A 17,487-nucleotide genomic window follows, 5' to 3' on the forward strand; every position below is an offset into this window, starting at 1 on the left:
ATAGATTGCTTTAATGTTGATTTCAATATACTGTAGTAACATATAGTCAGTAGCAAAACAGGGCTACATTTAATCCCTATAGACTATGGATTGTAAATGATCAAAATAGTGTATTTACTTTCAAGAAAAAAACCCAAAAAACTAGTGTATACGGACAAGCAAGGTGAAAGAACAAATTTTGTTTGCTGAAGGCAGAGTGCAGTATCTGCAGAGGTACTACATACTGCAGTAGTATGTAGTACGGCTAGCCTGGAAAAACTAAACCATTTTTTATCCAGGACCTGGTTGAAGATTCACAAAAACGTTTCTAATATTTCAGTTCCAGAATTGAAGAAGCCTTGTAGATGAGTGGCGAAACGTCTTTGAGTATCTTCAATCACTCCAGTTGCCCTTGATTTTAACCCACCTTGGATAACTATGACCTGGATGAATGAAAATCTTCAGACATCCTCTGTAGGCTCTCTGCCTTTGTAGAGCAGTCTAGTTTGAATGTACCGGCATTTAATTTAAACCCTTTTATCCAAACTTCTCTGCCTTTCAAATCACTAATGTCTCTTTTTCACTCTATTTGATACTCCAAAACTGAAGCCAGAAAGTGCTAAAAGCAAAAGATTTTCTTGAAAGCAGCATTTGATGAAACAATTCAAACATTGATTAACCACTTTTTTGTCAAAGTTTCAATGGCGCAGCTGTGAACATCAACTGCGGTTAATGATGACAGAGGTCTCGAGAACACAATTTCTAAACTAGGCGCCGTGTTTGGGAAGATGGCCTCAGAGGGTGGCACACTAGGAAGGAACACACCACACACACAGAATCAAAAGAGCCTTTATGGTGCCGGTACTAAAGGATTATTTGCACAATGGCCTTTTGCACTCAAGTGGGGGGTGGCAGGCATGCTCGGCCCTGAGCAGGGTCATAAACACCAGATTCTAGAGCCGAGCACAGAGGGTGGTGGAAGCATAAACGTCAGTCTGTGTGCATGGAGTATGGATATTTAGGCTGTAACACTCAAAGTGATGCCAAGGTTAAAATAAACCAGGCTTTATCAGGTACTTTGATCAAGTTAATTTGATTCAATGCCCATCAGTCATTTCACTCTGTACAACACATGGGACATCACACCCCTGAGTGGCCTGACTGCAGACACCAGATGACCTAAGGTGACGTATATACATCCATCACTACGGCCATCCCACAGTTCTTACACTCTTCACCTCATGAAGAACACCTCTGCTAAATCGGGCTAAGTAGATCAAGCTAGTTAGCGCTCTTTTTCAGTAGGCTACTGCCAGCCCAAAGTTAGCTGAATGGCCCCTGTTGGAGCACAAAATTTGAGCGTTTTGCCTACATGCTTTGTGTCTCAGAATAAACACCAAGCCTAACAGGCCAAGAAGTAATCCTCTGTCCGCTTCAGCCCTCAGGAGTGCGGCTTCTCTTTGCAAGACAAGGACCAGCGTGAGGCATGTCGCGTCTGTCTGGGGATTGTCCATGCATGGAAAATGTTGACCGAGCCACACTCCTGTGCACCAGGTCCAGCGCTCCACCCCGGAGAGGCGGGTCACATTTGTGAGAAAAGTGCTGGGAAAGACTACAGTCGAACGGCATGACCCCCTTCTCTCAGAGTCAATGGACCCAGCTTTGTCCAAGTCAGACACTGAGGACCTTTTGGTCCAAGTCCCCACCGGTAACTGGGCTGACCTGGGCAATCAGAGTTTTAGCCGGAGCCCTCTGAGAGTGCTAGCTAGCTGCAGCTTGGGCTGGCTGCTCGCCATGATGATGATGACATACTGGACATCAGCTTGGACATGCATGGTCTAATCTCTTGCCCCTTCTATCTTATTATTGTTATTATTATTAGTATTATTTTGATGTATAAACTGTATTACCTGGATTTTGTAATGTGTTCTTGGAACTTGAAAGGCACTTCAATGTATGAAGTATTATTCATCATCATCGTCATAATCAGAAGAGGAACAGGAGGCTTTATCGTCAGGTGGGTATAGCACACTATGCTGGTGGTTTGATTCCAATTTAGTGGCTGCTCTGTGGGGCATTAATACATGTCCCATACTATGTTTTATACCAAGTGAATTGACAGAAAGGGAACGAAATGTTATAACTTCTTCTCCCTGAACGAGAGGAACAAGATAAAACAACTGGGTTTGGCTGGGCTCGGGGAAGAGGCCGTGGTGATGGATGTGGATGTGCAGGGCATGAATAGAGTTGTCTTTAGTCAGGGAAGTGATATCTTATACTGTGTGTGTTGTACCTCATTCCTTTCCCTCAGGGAACAAATGCTATAACGTTTTGTTAATTTAGTTCAAAACTGCTACTCTCAAGTATCCACCCTATGCTTTCATTCTCCTCTACCACAATGACAACTTCTCCTTACTGAGTGACTACGTCTGGTTTCTGGTGTCTGCCCAGTAGAATCCAGTTTGGCTTTTCAATCACTTCCTGCTATCCCAGAAAGCCACAGGGCCCCATAGGACACTCGAGACCTCCTCTTGAATCCCTTTATTTCCTGCAGACTAGACTCACAGGGAGGGAAGGAAAGGGAAGGAGGGGCAGGGCAGGAAGGGCACTCTCCCGACAGAACGCTAACACTGTAGACAACTCAGAGGGTGGGAGAGGCATGGAGCATCTTTTCCTGCTCTTTGACCCATAAATCAAACATTTCTGCTCTGGCTCTGTTGCTCTTCCTGTCATGTTTGCAGGCAAACATGCCCGAGAGTTCTCTCTTCTCTTTCCCACTCCTTATTGATGAGCTTGACTCTGGTGCATGTTACCTGAAGATGCTAACTGCAGAGACAGGTCGCCCTAATAAAAGCAATGATTTGGCTACATGACAAATCACAAACATCTGGGAAATTACATAGTTATTTCTCATGCAACTGTACAGAGGACAGTCTTGCAGCCAGGTCTAAAAGCCAGACATGGATTCAGTTACCTATTGAACAGTGACCTCGACCAGTCAGGGGGCTGGAATTCGGCAGAAGACTGCAACATCATAAGGAAAATATAACCGAAACCGTGGTCTGGGTGCTTAGGCAGTGTCTTTAGCACACAGAAAAGGCAATAAACTATAACTTTGATGGACATATATATCAAACATTTTTGTGGGATGACGGCACTTGAGGGTTGAACATTTCTAAAATCCTTGACTTGATAAAAAGCAGATGTGTCTTGATGGAAATCCATGATGACTGATAACTTTACCAGAGATTTGTCACAAGCGAAAAAGTCACTCCAAAGTCCATCCTATTTGCAGTACTAGAGCAGCTTCAGTTAGGACAGAAATTGTACCAAAAAGGCAATAGATCACCTATTGCAGAGTTAATGTAATTTGAAGGTTAATCCTTAGTCATGCACACTTAAGAAGTTACTTTACGAAACTTAGGCCAATGTCCGTGTGCCCTTGAATAACCAGTTGTACGACACTATACACCCTGAAATCTTACACTTTATATCACTTGACTTTTCACTTCACAATATCAAAAATGTGCAAGTGTACTGCACATCACTAATAGCTACAGAGAGACGCCAAGCTGTGAAAAAATTATACAAAATTATTCCTGTGACATGCCAGTCATGCTCATGACAAAATTTCTACAAGAAAAACAATTGTGGTTTTCCAGGCTACACTTTTATAAGACTTTTCAGAGGGCCATAGATGAAAAAACACAAAAACGAATACAAAATCCCAAACACGTTCTTTGATCCATCCAAACAGGAAAAAAAGAAACCCGATCTCTCCGTCGATGCATTCCATCTCTCTCTGCATGGAGAAGGAATGAGATCAGGCGGAGGAGGCCCACCAAGGCACCCACTCGCTGCTCCATCTTTGTGGAGCTAGGACCTATGGGTAATTCTATGGCTATCACTGCACACTATGTGTTTGAACAGCTGCGCAGGGGAAGAAATCCTGAACACTTGCACTCATGCACGCAGGCATGTACTGTGCACTTAAGCATGAATCAACACACATGAACTTATGCAGACGGACAAACACACGCACACACAGCTCATTCATGGACTTGGGCATCAAATTTATGCTCCGTTTCCTGGACGTAAGACGTTCCTCAGCCACAGACACAGCCGCCTTGGTTTCCACTCAGCTATCTGATGTCTGGCCAAAGCCAGCTTTGTGACGGATTGTGTGCTAAAACGCCTTTATGATCAAAACCTCTGCGGGCCTGAGGAATTTGACAAATTTTTTGTGGAACGACAGGCTGTGGGGGAGAGCAATGGGCATGTATTTCTGCGTGTGTGCACACAAACGTCTGCTCAGCAGAAGGGCCACTCTGAGCGCTGAACCTCTACAGGTGGTGAACACACCTTGGCACAGGATCCCACTGTAAAACACTGAGTGAAGGGGAGGCAAAGTGAGTAAGTCTGAATGTCTGGGGGAGTGTGCGCTTGTGTGTGTTCCCGTCTGTGTGCAGTGAGGACTGCAGGCGTGATTCCCAAACCTTACCTGACATTCTGACTTTCGATGCCTCCTCGAGAACCATTGGGGCTTGGACTACAGAAGCAAAACAAAGAAAGAAAATAAATCGCTCTGCTTTTATACCCTGTTTTTTTTTTTTTCCTCTCTTCTTCTTCATGTACTGCCTAATTTATTTCACTACTAGATTTTTCTGGCTCAAGGGTACTGTAGTACTCACTTTAGGACTAGATGCAGGTTGGCGGAGAGGCGTGGGTCAGTAAACTGCGTGGTTCGGTTATTGTGGTCGACAAAGTAAACCCTCCCAGTGGCAGTGTTCCGTATCTCCCATCCAGGCGGTAGAGGACCCAGTTCCTCACAGTTCACATTACTCAGATCTCTGAAATGCAACAGTAGAGCCCAATGAAGCATTTGAGAATTTAAGAAAAATAGAGGCAACACAGGGTGGGAGACAGGGGAAAAGAGAGGCAAAGAACACACACACACACACACACACACAACATTTTAGGTATAAAACATACCAAAGCACTGACTAACTGGACTCAGGCGGACACCAAGATTCCGAGATGTCTGAGAAATCGCTTTTATTCTATTTTTCTTCTTACTCCCATCTAAATTATTTACTGCTGCCCTGCAACCCCTTTCAGCTGGACTCCATGGAGACAAAAAGGTTCAAAAATTACAGCAGGCTCTCGATGCTGGCGCGGACTTTTGCAGGATTTAAGCCAAAAAGGGACCAGAGCCTCAAGAGCGATGAGAACTTGGCAGCTAAGCCATCTGCTAATGTTGGAACTGTCTGAGGAGCGCCCAGTGAGGTGTGGCGTGACCAATAGCCTCCTATCAAGAGCAATAAAAATATCATCTATCACTCATACACTGAGAATGCATGTGAGCAGTGGCCAGGTATTATAACATCAGTCATGTTTTATTGATAGTGTCTGGAGCGCACTGAAGCCTGTCTTTGCACATGCAGATCTGTGTGCGTGTGCACTTCTTTTGGAATATGATAATCAGTAGGTCGCACATGCCTGACTGAATATTGCCTAAGAGCCCCTGGTATGGCTGATTGAGGCCTGTGTGCTGATGGCCATGTGTCCCAGAGTGAGGCCTTTCAACGCTCGTGCCACAGGACCAAATCGCTCTCAGAGCTCCGTGACATGGGTATTCTCACAGCATGTCAGACTCATAATCAGCTGCAGGTTTACAGCAATCTACAAGGAGACAAGGACTAAGAGACTGCCATGACACAGGATATGGGTAATGGCAGTAATGTAGGTAAATTCAGAAAGGACTGCAGACATCTGCGGACGGTAATTTCTCATTTATGTGTTTGATTATTCTTGTGTTTTATATATTTTACAGTATGTGTGGTGGATAGTAAAAAAGCAAAACAACACTAAGTGATAAAAGAGAACATTATAATGTTGTGTTGTCTCCCTGAAGTCACAGATCCTGTGGCCGACTTACCTTGGTACTCTGGGGTCATGCCACGTGCTGACACCTGTCTGCGTGTGAAGAAAGTACACTTGGCCTTGCTGCGTGGTCCTCTGCTCTGTAGGAAGACATAAAAACGGGATTAATCGATGCAAGATTTGGAGATCCTCGGTTGCACAATGACATGAATCACATTACAAAAGAGGAGGAACTAGAAGATTATCACTCAACCTTGGCATCAAGTGTATGTCAAATGTTCAAAACACATGCAAAATTAAATAGAGTTTAATTCATGTGCCATATGCAGACAGATTGTGCTTATAATCTGACTGACTGTGTAAGAGAGATATCACACAGATGGAGATAAAAAGGACTGCCTGATTCAGTGGAGTTCCCAAAGGTAGCCGGGAAGAGGCAGAAGAGGGAGGAGGGGAGGTGAGAGACAGGGTGAAGAACATTGGAGAGGAAGGGAGAGGAGAGATGGGGTTGTCTGACTTTTGAGTTGGTGTACTCATTCATCACAGCCTGACAGATATTTCCATGGAGCGGCTTGCCAGAGAGCTCTTCTCTGGCATCCCTTTGGACTTATTCCCTGCTTTTACATGCATGTACACCAGACCTTCCGAACACATGCCCATCTGATGACTGCACGATATACGTCCGACACATAAGGTGACATCTCTTGGCTAGTGTGATTGTAGAAACATGAGGAGAATCAGAGGTGCTGACAGATTTTATGGGGACTGCCCAAGAACTAAGAAAGTATGGACAAAGATATTGAGAGCGCCAGGGATAGAGAGACAAGCGGAGCTACGAGCCTCATAATCTGAAGGACTGAGAGCAAAGCTGTATATGCTTATAGTTCTGGTTCCCATATATTACAGAAGATTTTACTGTTAGGATAAACAAAACTCCCTTGGGCTATGTGGGGGATCACAGCTTGTGTGTGTGTGTGTGTGTGTGTGTGTGTGTGTGTGTGTGTGTGTGTGTGTGTGTGTGTGTGTGTGTGTGTGTGTGTGTGTTTGCTTTTATATGAATGTGTCTGATTATTTGACTTTGAAAGGAGAACAGAGAAGGGGAGTCAAGCCAGCCTTTAACAGCTAGATCAATTCAAATAGATTGTCTAAAATGGAGCCAGTACTTCAGGCTCCTTGTGTGGAGCTGCAGCAGCACCAGAGCGGCGCTGGACTGAATGAGGCTACAGATTAGCTGGGTAACTGAGCCCAGTGTTGAGCAGGGAGGAGGGCAGAGGCGAAGCAACTAACACAACAGCATTACAACGACGACACAGTTCACAGTGAAAGTACAGATGGCTTTCACAGAGGATTTTAAAACTCTAGTGCAACAAGAATATTAATATTTACCGGTAGATAGAAAAGCTGGTCAAAGCTGAGTATTGATGGTATAGTGAAGTAGTTTCCAACATTTTTGTCAGATGCGCCCCCACAGCTCTGAGAGATGAACTCAAGTGCCCCTTCATCGACACCATCACTTTATCAATCACTGGTAGAGTGTTTCTTCAAGTGGATGTGAGGGTATTGGGGATAATCTAAATGTAAAGTTCCCTCTCAATCCATTGCCAGATCCAGTAGGTACATACACTAATCTAGCCTTGTACAATTGTAATTATTTTAATGAAGGCTGAGCAATAAGGCTAGACGAGAAATATTTACTCATACATACAGAGGATACTATATACACAAGTCCACTCTATGGCGCTGGCTTCCCACTAACCATAGCCCTCAGGGAGGTCTGGGGGCGTGTGCAGGTGGGTTCTACTCATGTAGTTGCGGTGCCTCTGGGAGCGGACCCTTCTCTCCTGGGCCCGCTGGTCACTGCCACTAGGCGGCAATGCTGTGGTGGGCGTGGCCCCGTTTGTGCTGATGGGCGTGTTCTCATCCACAATACAGCTGAGAGGCCGGCCAGGGCTGGAGTACTCTGATGCAGGCCTGAGAGGAACCACACAGAAGACCAAGAAGAAAAGCTAAGGTAATGGGTGAATCCGTTTGAGAAAGAAAGAGACAATATAGGGGGACTGAAAAGGAGGAAGTCATTTCTACAAACACAAACAGATCAATAGGCAGCGTTTAGGAAGTCTTCAGATGCTAACTACGAAATCTATTCAAGGCAGCTCACAAGCACAACAAACAGAGACTAAGCTGGGAAGAGATGCCTCTGTTCCTGCTCATGTTGGCTCTGTGACTTCCCTGGCTCTTCCACATCATTAAACACCACTGTCTGGAGCAGACACCTTTTTTTTTTGAGAAGCCCCACTTCCCCCGTTTGGGAGCACTGAGGTCAGAGACGAGGTCTTCCATCAGCCTGCTGCTGTTTGATTTAAGAGGTCTGGGTTCTAGTTTCTGTGGGCTGCAGTGTACTCACCTGGTAGGCCTCTCCCACTGTGTGGTGCGTGTGATGTGGTTCAAGTACTGGATTCGTCCAGATGCCGTCCTCCTCTCCTCCCAGCTGGCAGCAGAAACATACAGTGTTCAGTGGACATGGTTAAGCAGCCACAAAACCACCTAGCAGTGTTGTGTCTCCCCCCAAGTCTCACCACATGCAAATATCATATTCGTATAGTCTTACTCCTGTACTCCAAGGCAGCATTTATTGTTTAGGATTTGCAACGGCATCTCAGCTCCTTCTGAGATGATAAGAGATTTCCCCAAACTCACTCACCCATCTGGAAGATCATTGTCAAACAGCCGACTGCAATCCACCACAGGGCCTCCTGTGCCTATCCGGTCCCTAGACTGCAGGCTCACTGCAGCAACACATGGCAAACAGATGCACACGCTAGGATTACTAGACAGCAGATTACAGTGCAGGCAAATATATTTTATCGAAGCACAAAATGCAGCTGTATATCTTTATGAGTAACAGGAATAGGGTTACATTTTATCAGTGCTATCCTGGAGGGTCTGGTTGAAGAAAGTTTTTTTTTCCTCCTGCAGGAAGGGTCTGGTGTTATGAAATCTAATCCTACATTTTATATGAAGACTGTGATAAATGTGACAGAGAATGGGCAACATTTGGCAGACTAGAGCTGAACATATTTCACATGTATATGTTTATAATAGCATTAAAGAATATCCTCAAGACTATTTTTGACCTATAGTGAGAGAGAGTGTGTGTATATATTATATTTATATATATAAAAATAAATATAATGCATCAACAGGAACTGTCAAAGTAAATAATAAAAACATGATGAGGTCATTTTAAGGAAAATACTGAAATTACTTGCTTTTAACATTTTTGCCTTCTGCTGTATACTTGCCTCCTTGTATATTCAACACACAGTGAATGACAGACAGCATGCTATACATCAGGTGAAGAATACAGTCAGTGGAATACACCGCAGATAGATTATACGTTTTTAAGTATTTATTTGAGTAAGTTTTTTCCCCCCCATTTACTTTCTAATTAAAAAGTACCCATATTCCCCACATCTGTTTGTGCTACCAAATGCATCATCGTTTGCGTGTCCATCTGTACTCACCCACTATCTGGCCCCTGACTGTGTCACTGTCATTGGGACTCAGCTTGTTCAAGTCTAGTCTCTGGTCTGTGGAGAGAGGACAGATAGAAGAGAAGCAAGCAAGTGAGTGAACACCACAAGACAAACAGGAAATGAGAATGGAGATGAAAGAAACAGGAGGAAAGAGAGAAAAGGGAAGAGGGAAAGTGACAAGGGAAGATTAATCAGTGTCAGCGAGATGCATGTAAACTAGCATGTGTTGGGATGCATTTTTCCCCTCCTTGGACAAGTCCCTTTGCTCTGTATCATTTACATCACTCAGAGTCAATTCCTCCGTCCCTCATTATCCGTCTCTCATTCTTCTGTCTGTAGACCACAGCTTGGCTGTGCCCTGGAACAGATGGTCTGGTCTGTGGAACAGCCACAGGCTGTAAAAATCTCACTGAGCATCGGTATAGAGCAGGCTTCAGTTCAAATGCAGAGGTCAAACATTTGACAAATTTCAGTACAAAGCCTGCACTATTCCACTCAGTCTTAGCATGGACATGAACTTCTGCCAAAGTCTGGAAACTCTTTGTCTGAACTTCTTAAAGTCTGCGGAATTTGAGAGTGAGGGGAAAAAGAAAGAGAAAGATCAGGCGGAAAAAAAAGGCAGACAAAAAAAATGTCCAAGTTGCCTGCAGACATGAGAAATGCCACTATCTTCTCTCTGTTGTCTGGGTGTCATGCAGATCAGTTCAGGATGTCTGTCTAGACTAAACAGGGACCAAAACAGGCAATGGTCAGACCGTTACAGGGCTGGCCGGAGGTCAGCAGCCACAGAGAAAACAGAAAACACACACACACACACACAAATGTATGCAGAGAAGTGCACTCACAAGTACATACATTTAAATATATACGCGTCATATACAAAAAGACAAGAAACACAGACACTCTGCAATTATACAGAAACGTTACAGTCCACTCCAGACACTCTACAATTATACACAAATGTTGTAGTCAACTCGATGCCCTCTCTAAGGTCTGTGGAGGGGACAAAACTGCAACTGCTGGTAAATTCCATACAAAAACAACAAAAGAATGACAAACACTCACAGGGGGGAGAGAGAGACCACAACAGAGGGAACACAACAAATCTACGCTTACACTTAAATAGCTGTACAATTATGCATGTCTGTGTGAAATGACCGGTTGTCTAGATCGGCAGACGGAGATAGAGGGAGGTTAGTCACAATGGCATTTTGTGTGTGCGTGTGTGCACATGCTGCCAGTCTATGCAGGAGACTGAAGGGGAAACTCAGGGGTGAGGAGGAGGCCAGGAGAGAAAGGAAATGTGGAGGCAAACCACTCACAGCTGTGGCACAAGGTTCAGGTTTCCTGTGTCGCTCCAGGAAAACAACAGTGTCAGGGGCTTCTAGGGAAAGCAGTGGGATTCTTTCCCGTTTCTGCCTACAAGGCTGCAGGACCGGGGGAGCTGGTACCACCTCCCCAACGCAGAAAAAAAAATAAAATAAAATCACTCCAGGCCGCTTTGTTGATGCTACAACTGTCTGGCACTGCTTTTACTAGGAGCCATTTACTAAAGCCTCCATCTCTCTTATCCAGTTAGCCTCTGACATGGGACATTTTTACAGTAATTGCAGGGTGATGCTGATTGGCTCTTCCTGTTCTGGCAGGGGGCAGAGTGCTGACCCCTCTCACACACAGGTCTGGCCTCTGTCAGAACTAGTGAGGGAGACGGGACACTAAAAGGAGCTACTCTATATTCTGTCATTTAGCCCCGACAGCAGCAGTGTTATTAACTTCTGCTTTTTAATCACACTACAGGTGTAAGACTGGCTTGATGAATACGGCCTTATTTTACCATGATGGCTGTGGCAATCAGATGACGGACATCTCATGAATAACAGAAATTAACCCACCTGAGCTAACTAAACAACTAATAAATAGGTCACAAAAGTAGAAGATGATGTGTAGTTTTGCAGCAAAATCTGTGCTGCAACTGTAGAATAATTTCATTTTCAGAACAACAACAAAGAAGAATCTGGAAATAATAAAAATTCTGGACATCAACTTCTTTGCATGTTACCATTGGCAATGGCTAATCAGCGGAATAGCGTGACAATGGCGACAGTGTTTCTTGGGCGCTCCATACAAACAAAACGGGCACCTCCTCGTAAATAAAATTCTCTGTGGTGCTACTAGTGGTTAGAAACTCCACAGGACACCTTTAATATGCAACATGGCTCCCTTCACTAGTGACCAGACAGAGCCACAGAGTCCCAATACAGTTCAGAAATGTCAACATATAAGAAGACACCATTGACAGGTTGTTACATTGGAGTAACACGGACACTTACAGCCTGTGTCTTTAAGGCGGTTGATCGCGTTGGACAGAAGGCGGACACAGCCCAGGAACCCAGCCCCTTGCTTCTTGTGAATCTTCTTGTGATTCCACACACTGATGGTGATCGAATCAGATTTTCCGATGTACCTGAGGGCAAAGAATGAAGGAGGAGTTATTCAATAGCGAAATGCTCTCTCTTAGATGCAGTGAGAGTCACTTATTAGAGAAGCACTGGTAATGTCCACATGTAACAGCTAATGTGCTGACAGGAGGCTCAGTCAGGATGTCCCCAGCAATGCAGGGGAGACACATATCTGCTACAGAGGCTACCGCTAAGTCGCAGTGTCAAGGACACATTACAAGACACAGTCGGGATGCGAAAGAGGAAGGTGGGGTGACTGACATATTTTTCAGCCAGTGTATGTGTAAATCTGACCCTGAGCGTCTGAGTATGAGACAGAGCACCACAAGCAGACTGTGAATCATTTATAATATTCACAGCACCACCTCCCCACATATCCGGGGGAGGGAGACGGAGGACTGACGGAGGAGAGATGCCACAGAGGGATGACATACATTTTTAACTACAGTGACGCGATGAGCAGCAACAAAGATGCTACGAATGTGAAAATACTGTGAGAATCTGTCACTGTAGTAAAAGTTTATACAAAATGTATTTTTTAAAATTAGCCCCTTTATATGAAAAATCTGAATGACCAGCTTAATTGAAAATGTAATTGGATATAAATGGTCATCAATCATGCTGTCAAATGTGGAGAGTAGTTACATTAGTTATATAATTCAAGGGTTATTTTTATAGTAATTTAAGGGTTGTTTGCCTCCAAGTAAGCTATTTTTGAATCAGCTAATGACATGTTTAGGAGAGGTTCATAAACGAAAGTAAACACATTGGGACATTCTGCTAAGAGTAGGACCCCCTACTCTTTAACTCAAGAAGTTGTTAATAAGTTGCTTGGCGTGAGAGAGCGATGTGATGCCATTAATGTGGAGATAAAGATCATCATCATCACATAGTTAGAGGTGGAACTGAATCGATTATTACAGAACAAAAGATAACACACATGACTAAGAGTCTACATCCACGCTAGCGGCTCTGTGCGGCTGTTCTAAGGCCGAGCGGTGCTTTGAGCAGAAGGTTCATGTCAGTGTCATCCCTTGAGCTATGCAACTAGCATGGCAAAAACCAATATTAAAGGAAATAAATATTTGCCTGCCATACAAGTAAAGAACATGGTCAGGTAATTATATTGTATACACACAGCCAAAGATGTGTAAAGAATAAGAAACAGATGAAACTGATTATTTCCTTTCCCTCCAGAGCATTCGTGCTCCTCCTCATGTGTCGGCCGAGGGTGTGATAAAACCCCTCCATGTGAACCAGTCATGGCACAGCGGCTCGCGTGGGCTCCCCTCCTTCATCCTAAAACTAATCATCTGTACGATTTGCAGAACTGCATCCCACTGTAATTATCATGCTGCTTACCAAAAGGGATATGAAACAATGGGGCTGTGAGTAAGATGTCTGGACATTTTGAGCCAATGCCAAATGCCTGTCTGGGGTGCGATGTGAGAGCTGCGATGTCAGACAGACGTGACGGGAGGGAAGTATTACAACCAAACCCTCATCTGGATCACAGTCCATGTAATAAAATTCATTAGTCTGGCTAAGATTTTTAATACCAGTCATAGGCAACACACACACACACACACAGAGAGAGACACAATGGGAAAATTGCAATAAAAGAGCAGATTTAAAGAGTCAGATGTGCTTTCTAAATACATCCTTTTATTTGGCAGACTCATACAAGAGACATCTTCTGCACTGTTTTTAGTAGCTTTTTCCTGCAAGTTACTGCCAAGAACATATGGTCAAACTAAAAGAAAACCCTTACAGTACAGCAACAATAGTCACAGTCCAAGATACAAACAGACACAAAAGGGAAGGCCCACTACTAACATTCACAGCTTGGACTGGAACATGCTGATATTCTCAAACTGATTGACAGACCTTTTTAATACTTTGACACTACTGAACAGCTAAATAGGTTTCCTGTAAAAAACAAACAAAAAAACCCCCACTTAACTGCAGAACAGTGATTCATAACCTCTGGTACTCCTGCACTAGCCAAGAGGTACATGAAAAGATCTCGGAGTAGCTTTACTAATTTGATTAAAATAAAAATGACATAAAAACACGCACACAAACACACACACACACACACACACACACACACACGCAGAAGTCAGCTGTAACACCTGAACACTACATGTTGCAATAGAGACTACGTGAAAACTAGTTAGCAAGCAGGCGCAGAAGTCTAAAAGCGATGGATAAATGGTTGAACCAACCAGCTTCTGGTTCTCCAAGGGGAAGCAGTTGCATTTTAAAGTGAAATGAAACAGGCATTAAAATATAAAGTTTGACAGATTTAACAGAATTCCTCAGATAAACATATCAGATGAATCTGTAAGGGCCCGTGTCCACCAAAGCGTTTTTTTCTGACGCCAGCGTCTTTTTACAATTCATTGCTGAGCAAGTAGGCCTGCGTACTTTGTGGTGACATTTTTACATTCACTAAAATTAAGTAGGCTACCCTACTTATAGCAACCACGTCTCGAAATAAAACAAAAAACACTGCGCCTCCAAAACGCACCCTAGCACTCCCAGCTTGGCGTTTTCAGAACAGCAGGTGGCGTTTTCAGCTGGCAAAAAACACTACTGCATCGTAGCACTTATTTTTTTTCCTTTTGCTCAGCCCCAATTATGCTACATGGTAATACTACTAAAGATCTAAGAAAGCCATTGATGGTGGTGCCTATTTAACTGGGTGCTTCTATACAAATTCAAGTTGGATGGTGGGATGAAAGATGGATGGATGAGTGGGTGTAAATCATTTGAGTCTAGACTGGGCACTTATATTATTTAACTATGCCATATTTGAAGAACTTCTAATTAACCAAGTTGAGTGCACACTGGAGGGACACTCCAAAAACACTTCATGACACTGAAGTACATCTTTATATATTTATTACTAATAATCGCCGTGTCCTTGTCCTTTATAATTTGAGTGGTTGTTTTGTTAGTGTTTCCTTAATTTCAACCATATCCTGTAGTAGTGGTTGTCTGTTTTACAAACGTGGTGCAGGCAGACTGAGTGTGAGAGGCACGCAGCCAGACAGATTGTCTGCTATCCTTGGCATGCAGGCCACATCCTGCAACAATGCTGAAGGGTCACAGTTCATGGGCCAGTTTGCTGGCTGTGGCTGACCAACGAAACCAGGGCCCTGTATGCACACACAGGATTTCTACTCCCTCACATGAGCACATTACAACAAATGGAAAAAAAGATTCACTGCCAACAGCTTTAACGCACTAGGCTGTGTTCAGAACGCCAGGTGTTGCAGGTCCTATTTTAATAAGCGAGAGCCAGCCAGAAGGCTTTCTAGGCTGCTCTCAATCAATTAAAACCCCTCTCCTGCAACACACCACCTGAGAGTCCGTCTGCTAGCCATGAGGATAAACACTGACTGACAGTAAAGGCAGTACACTGTTGCTGAACTTATCACTGGCACAGAAACGGAAGGAATCTTCACATAAACTCCAGTCTGCTACGTCTGCAGGCTCTTGGGACAAATTAGTGCAGAGAAGCTCCACGAGTTTGTGTTCTCCTCTCCCATCCATCCATCGTTACAGGTGCATGCGCGTGACTTTTTCCCCCTCTTGTCAAATGTGACATGAGCAGCTAATTTAACAGCCATGTAGAGAGAGGGTCCTGTATCCCCAGCAACCAAACAAACGGAGACATGTGCTTCCTCTCGCTGTTGGCTTTGCATGACTGTTGGATAAACACCGGGGCAAATACTGGAAACTTTCACTCTCACATTTTCACTCACGCGCTCTGTCTCCATTTTTTTTCCAGGTTACTTTTGCGGCACAAACCATCTTTGGGAAAGGCAATCAGGATACAACAAGACATGCACGTGTTTCAGTCAATGGAAGAAAATACTACTGGAGATGCCTCTCCTTTTCGGTTTCTTTAAATACCACTCCAAGGGACATTTTTAGACTCTTTGCTGAAACTGAAGGGTTATGTCATTACAGAATATCTAGATAAGTGAGAGACCAGATGCAAGAGCTGTTTACATCTGTTACAGTTTAGGCCCTGTTAATGACACAGTCTGACACGCTCTGTATGCTCACTTATTGGGGTTAAAAAAAAGACAGACATAAAAATTGTGAGGCATTGTAATAGCCCAAGCAGGGCCTCAAACTGCTGTTTGTGTTTAGATTAAGTCTTCAGGAAGGTGGGGGGTATTCAAATAAACATACATGGAATCTGATTTTTTTTGTCTTTGAAAACAGGGGTCAGTGAGAAGTGTCAAAGTCTCTGGGACTCACAGGTCATAGTGTTGATTCCACTTGGGGTCAAGTGTGTTCCTCACAGTGTCTGTGGAGTGGCATTGCCCTGAACCATCCACAACAACCTTGGCAAAGGGATCAGGTAGGCCTGCAGGGAGAGAGGAAAACACGCCGCAGCCACACTCAGCCTCAGCCACATTCACCAAGAATAAATAACAGATAACAAACAATTTAACAAGACAAATAACAACATTACACAGTGGTGTTAGCTCGCTACAGATGGTGATAAACACAACTGACACAGATGCTGTGGTGTCTAGAGCACAGTTTTCTGCTAGGGGACCAGTCTAGACTAGTCACAGATTAGTCATCGTTTACTTCCGCACATTGTTTTTTGGTGCATTTTGATAAAAAATAATGGGAGGTCCTTTGGCGACAAAACTACAGTCGCAAATAAGATGCATTGAATTTGTTGCTCTCAATTAATTAAGCTGGTCTTGTGTGTTACATCATGTTATCATCGCTGAATGTATTAGCAGATTAATTGATTAGTCACACAAAAATCTTTGGTGTTTGGTTAGACATTATTTAAGTAATCTATCTGGAGAAATACCAAATGTCTGCTAGTTGCAACGCATGGTATCTGCTAGCTGCAGTATTGTTTAAAGGTATTTTCTTTGCTTACTATTAGAAACATTTTTGATATACATCTAGAGATTAATTTATAATGTAAATAATTATTTGTGGCAGGTCTATAACCAATAGGTGGGACCTGTGTGTGACATTTTCCTGCAAATAACGTAGATGTGGTTGAAGCAAGCACAATAATTGACGCAAACATGTCAACACAACGGCAGAACAGACACGCATGTTAGTTCACAATTAGGGAAGCACACAGACATTTTTATCTACGGTTTTGGTGGTGCTCTCAGCCAACTCCCTGACTGAATGTTTGCTCAACTCCTGAGTGTTGGAATGGCAGGAACGGGCACCACAGAAACCACCTGAGTGAGCAGAAGCCCTTAACATGCTCACTCACCATGACAGCCTGACCCAAACACAGCAAAACACTCACAACACTAAAGACGCCTACACATGAGTTATTAAGTCTTTAGTGGAGGAAAAGAACTTGGTATTTTAAGCAAAGTAGTTGCAGAAACGTTGCCCAAAATGGAAATATATTCACTATATTTTTGTGACTTTTTAAAAACACTTATTTATAGATAAAGTATTTTACAGTTGTTTTACAGTTTAAAGCGATGGGGCACTACGTAGACAACACGCTCCTACTTAAAAGGACATATGTAGTAAACCATCCACATCTGTTGAAATGAATAAATAAGTAGATCCCAGTGTGTCGTTGAAGGCTAGCAGCAGCTGAGAGCAGGCAC

General features: G+C 43.6%; 1 protein-coding gene across 1 annotated transcript in view; it reads right to left on the reverse strand.

The window, feature by feature from the left end:
• LOC123958239 (E3 ubiquitin-protein ligase SMURF2-like) overlaps window positions 1-17,487 on the reverse strand; it is a 29,897-nt gene that overhangs the window by 11,511 nt on the left and 899 nt on the right. Inside the window, exons 2-10 of the mRNA XM_046031502.1 lie at window positions 16,136-16,244; window positions 11,729-11,862; window positions 9,387-9,452; window positions 8,564-8,648; window positions 8,267-8,350; window positions 7,619-7,833; window positions 5,918-6,002; window positions 4,671-4,829; window positions 4,481-4,528 (exon numbers count right to left, since the gene is read on the reverse strand). Of these exons, the coding sequence (XP_045887458.1) occupies window positions 4,481-4,528; window positions 4,671-4,829; window positions 5,918-6,002; window positions 7,619-7,833; window positions 8,267-8,350; window positions 8,564-8,648; window positions 9,387-9,452; window positions 11,729-11,862; window positions 16,136-16,244 (985 nt within the window). The remainder of the gene's footprint in view (window positions 1-4,480; window positions 4,529-4,670; window positions 4,830-5,917; window positions 6,003-7,618; window positions 7,834-8,266; window positions 8,351-8,563; window positions 8,649-9,386; window positions 9,453-11,728; window positions 11,863-16,135; window positions 16,245-17,487) is intronic.

Source organism: Micropterus dolomieu, linkage group LG02 (assembly GCF_021292245.1).
Source record: "Micropterus dolomieu isolate WLL.071019.BEF.003 ecotype Adirondacks linkage group LG02, ASM2129224v1, whole genome shotgun sequence".
Taxonomy (NCBI): domain Eukaryota; kingdom Metazoa; phylum Chordata; class Actinopteri; order Centrarchiformes; family Centrarchidae; genus Micropterus; species Micropterus dolomieu.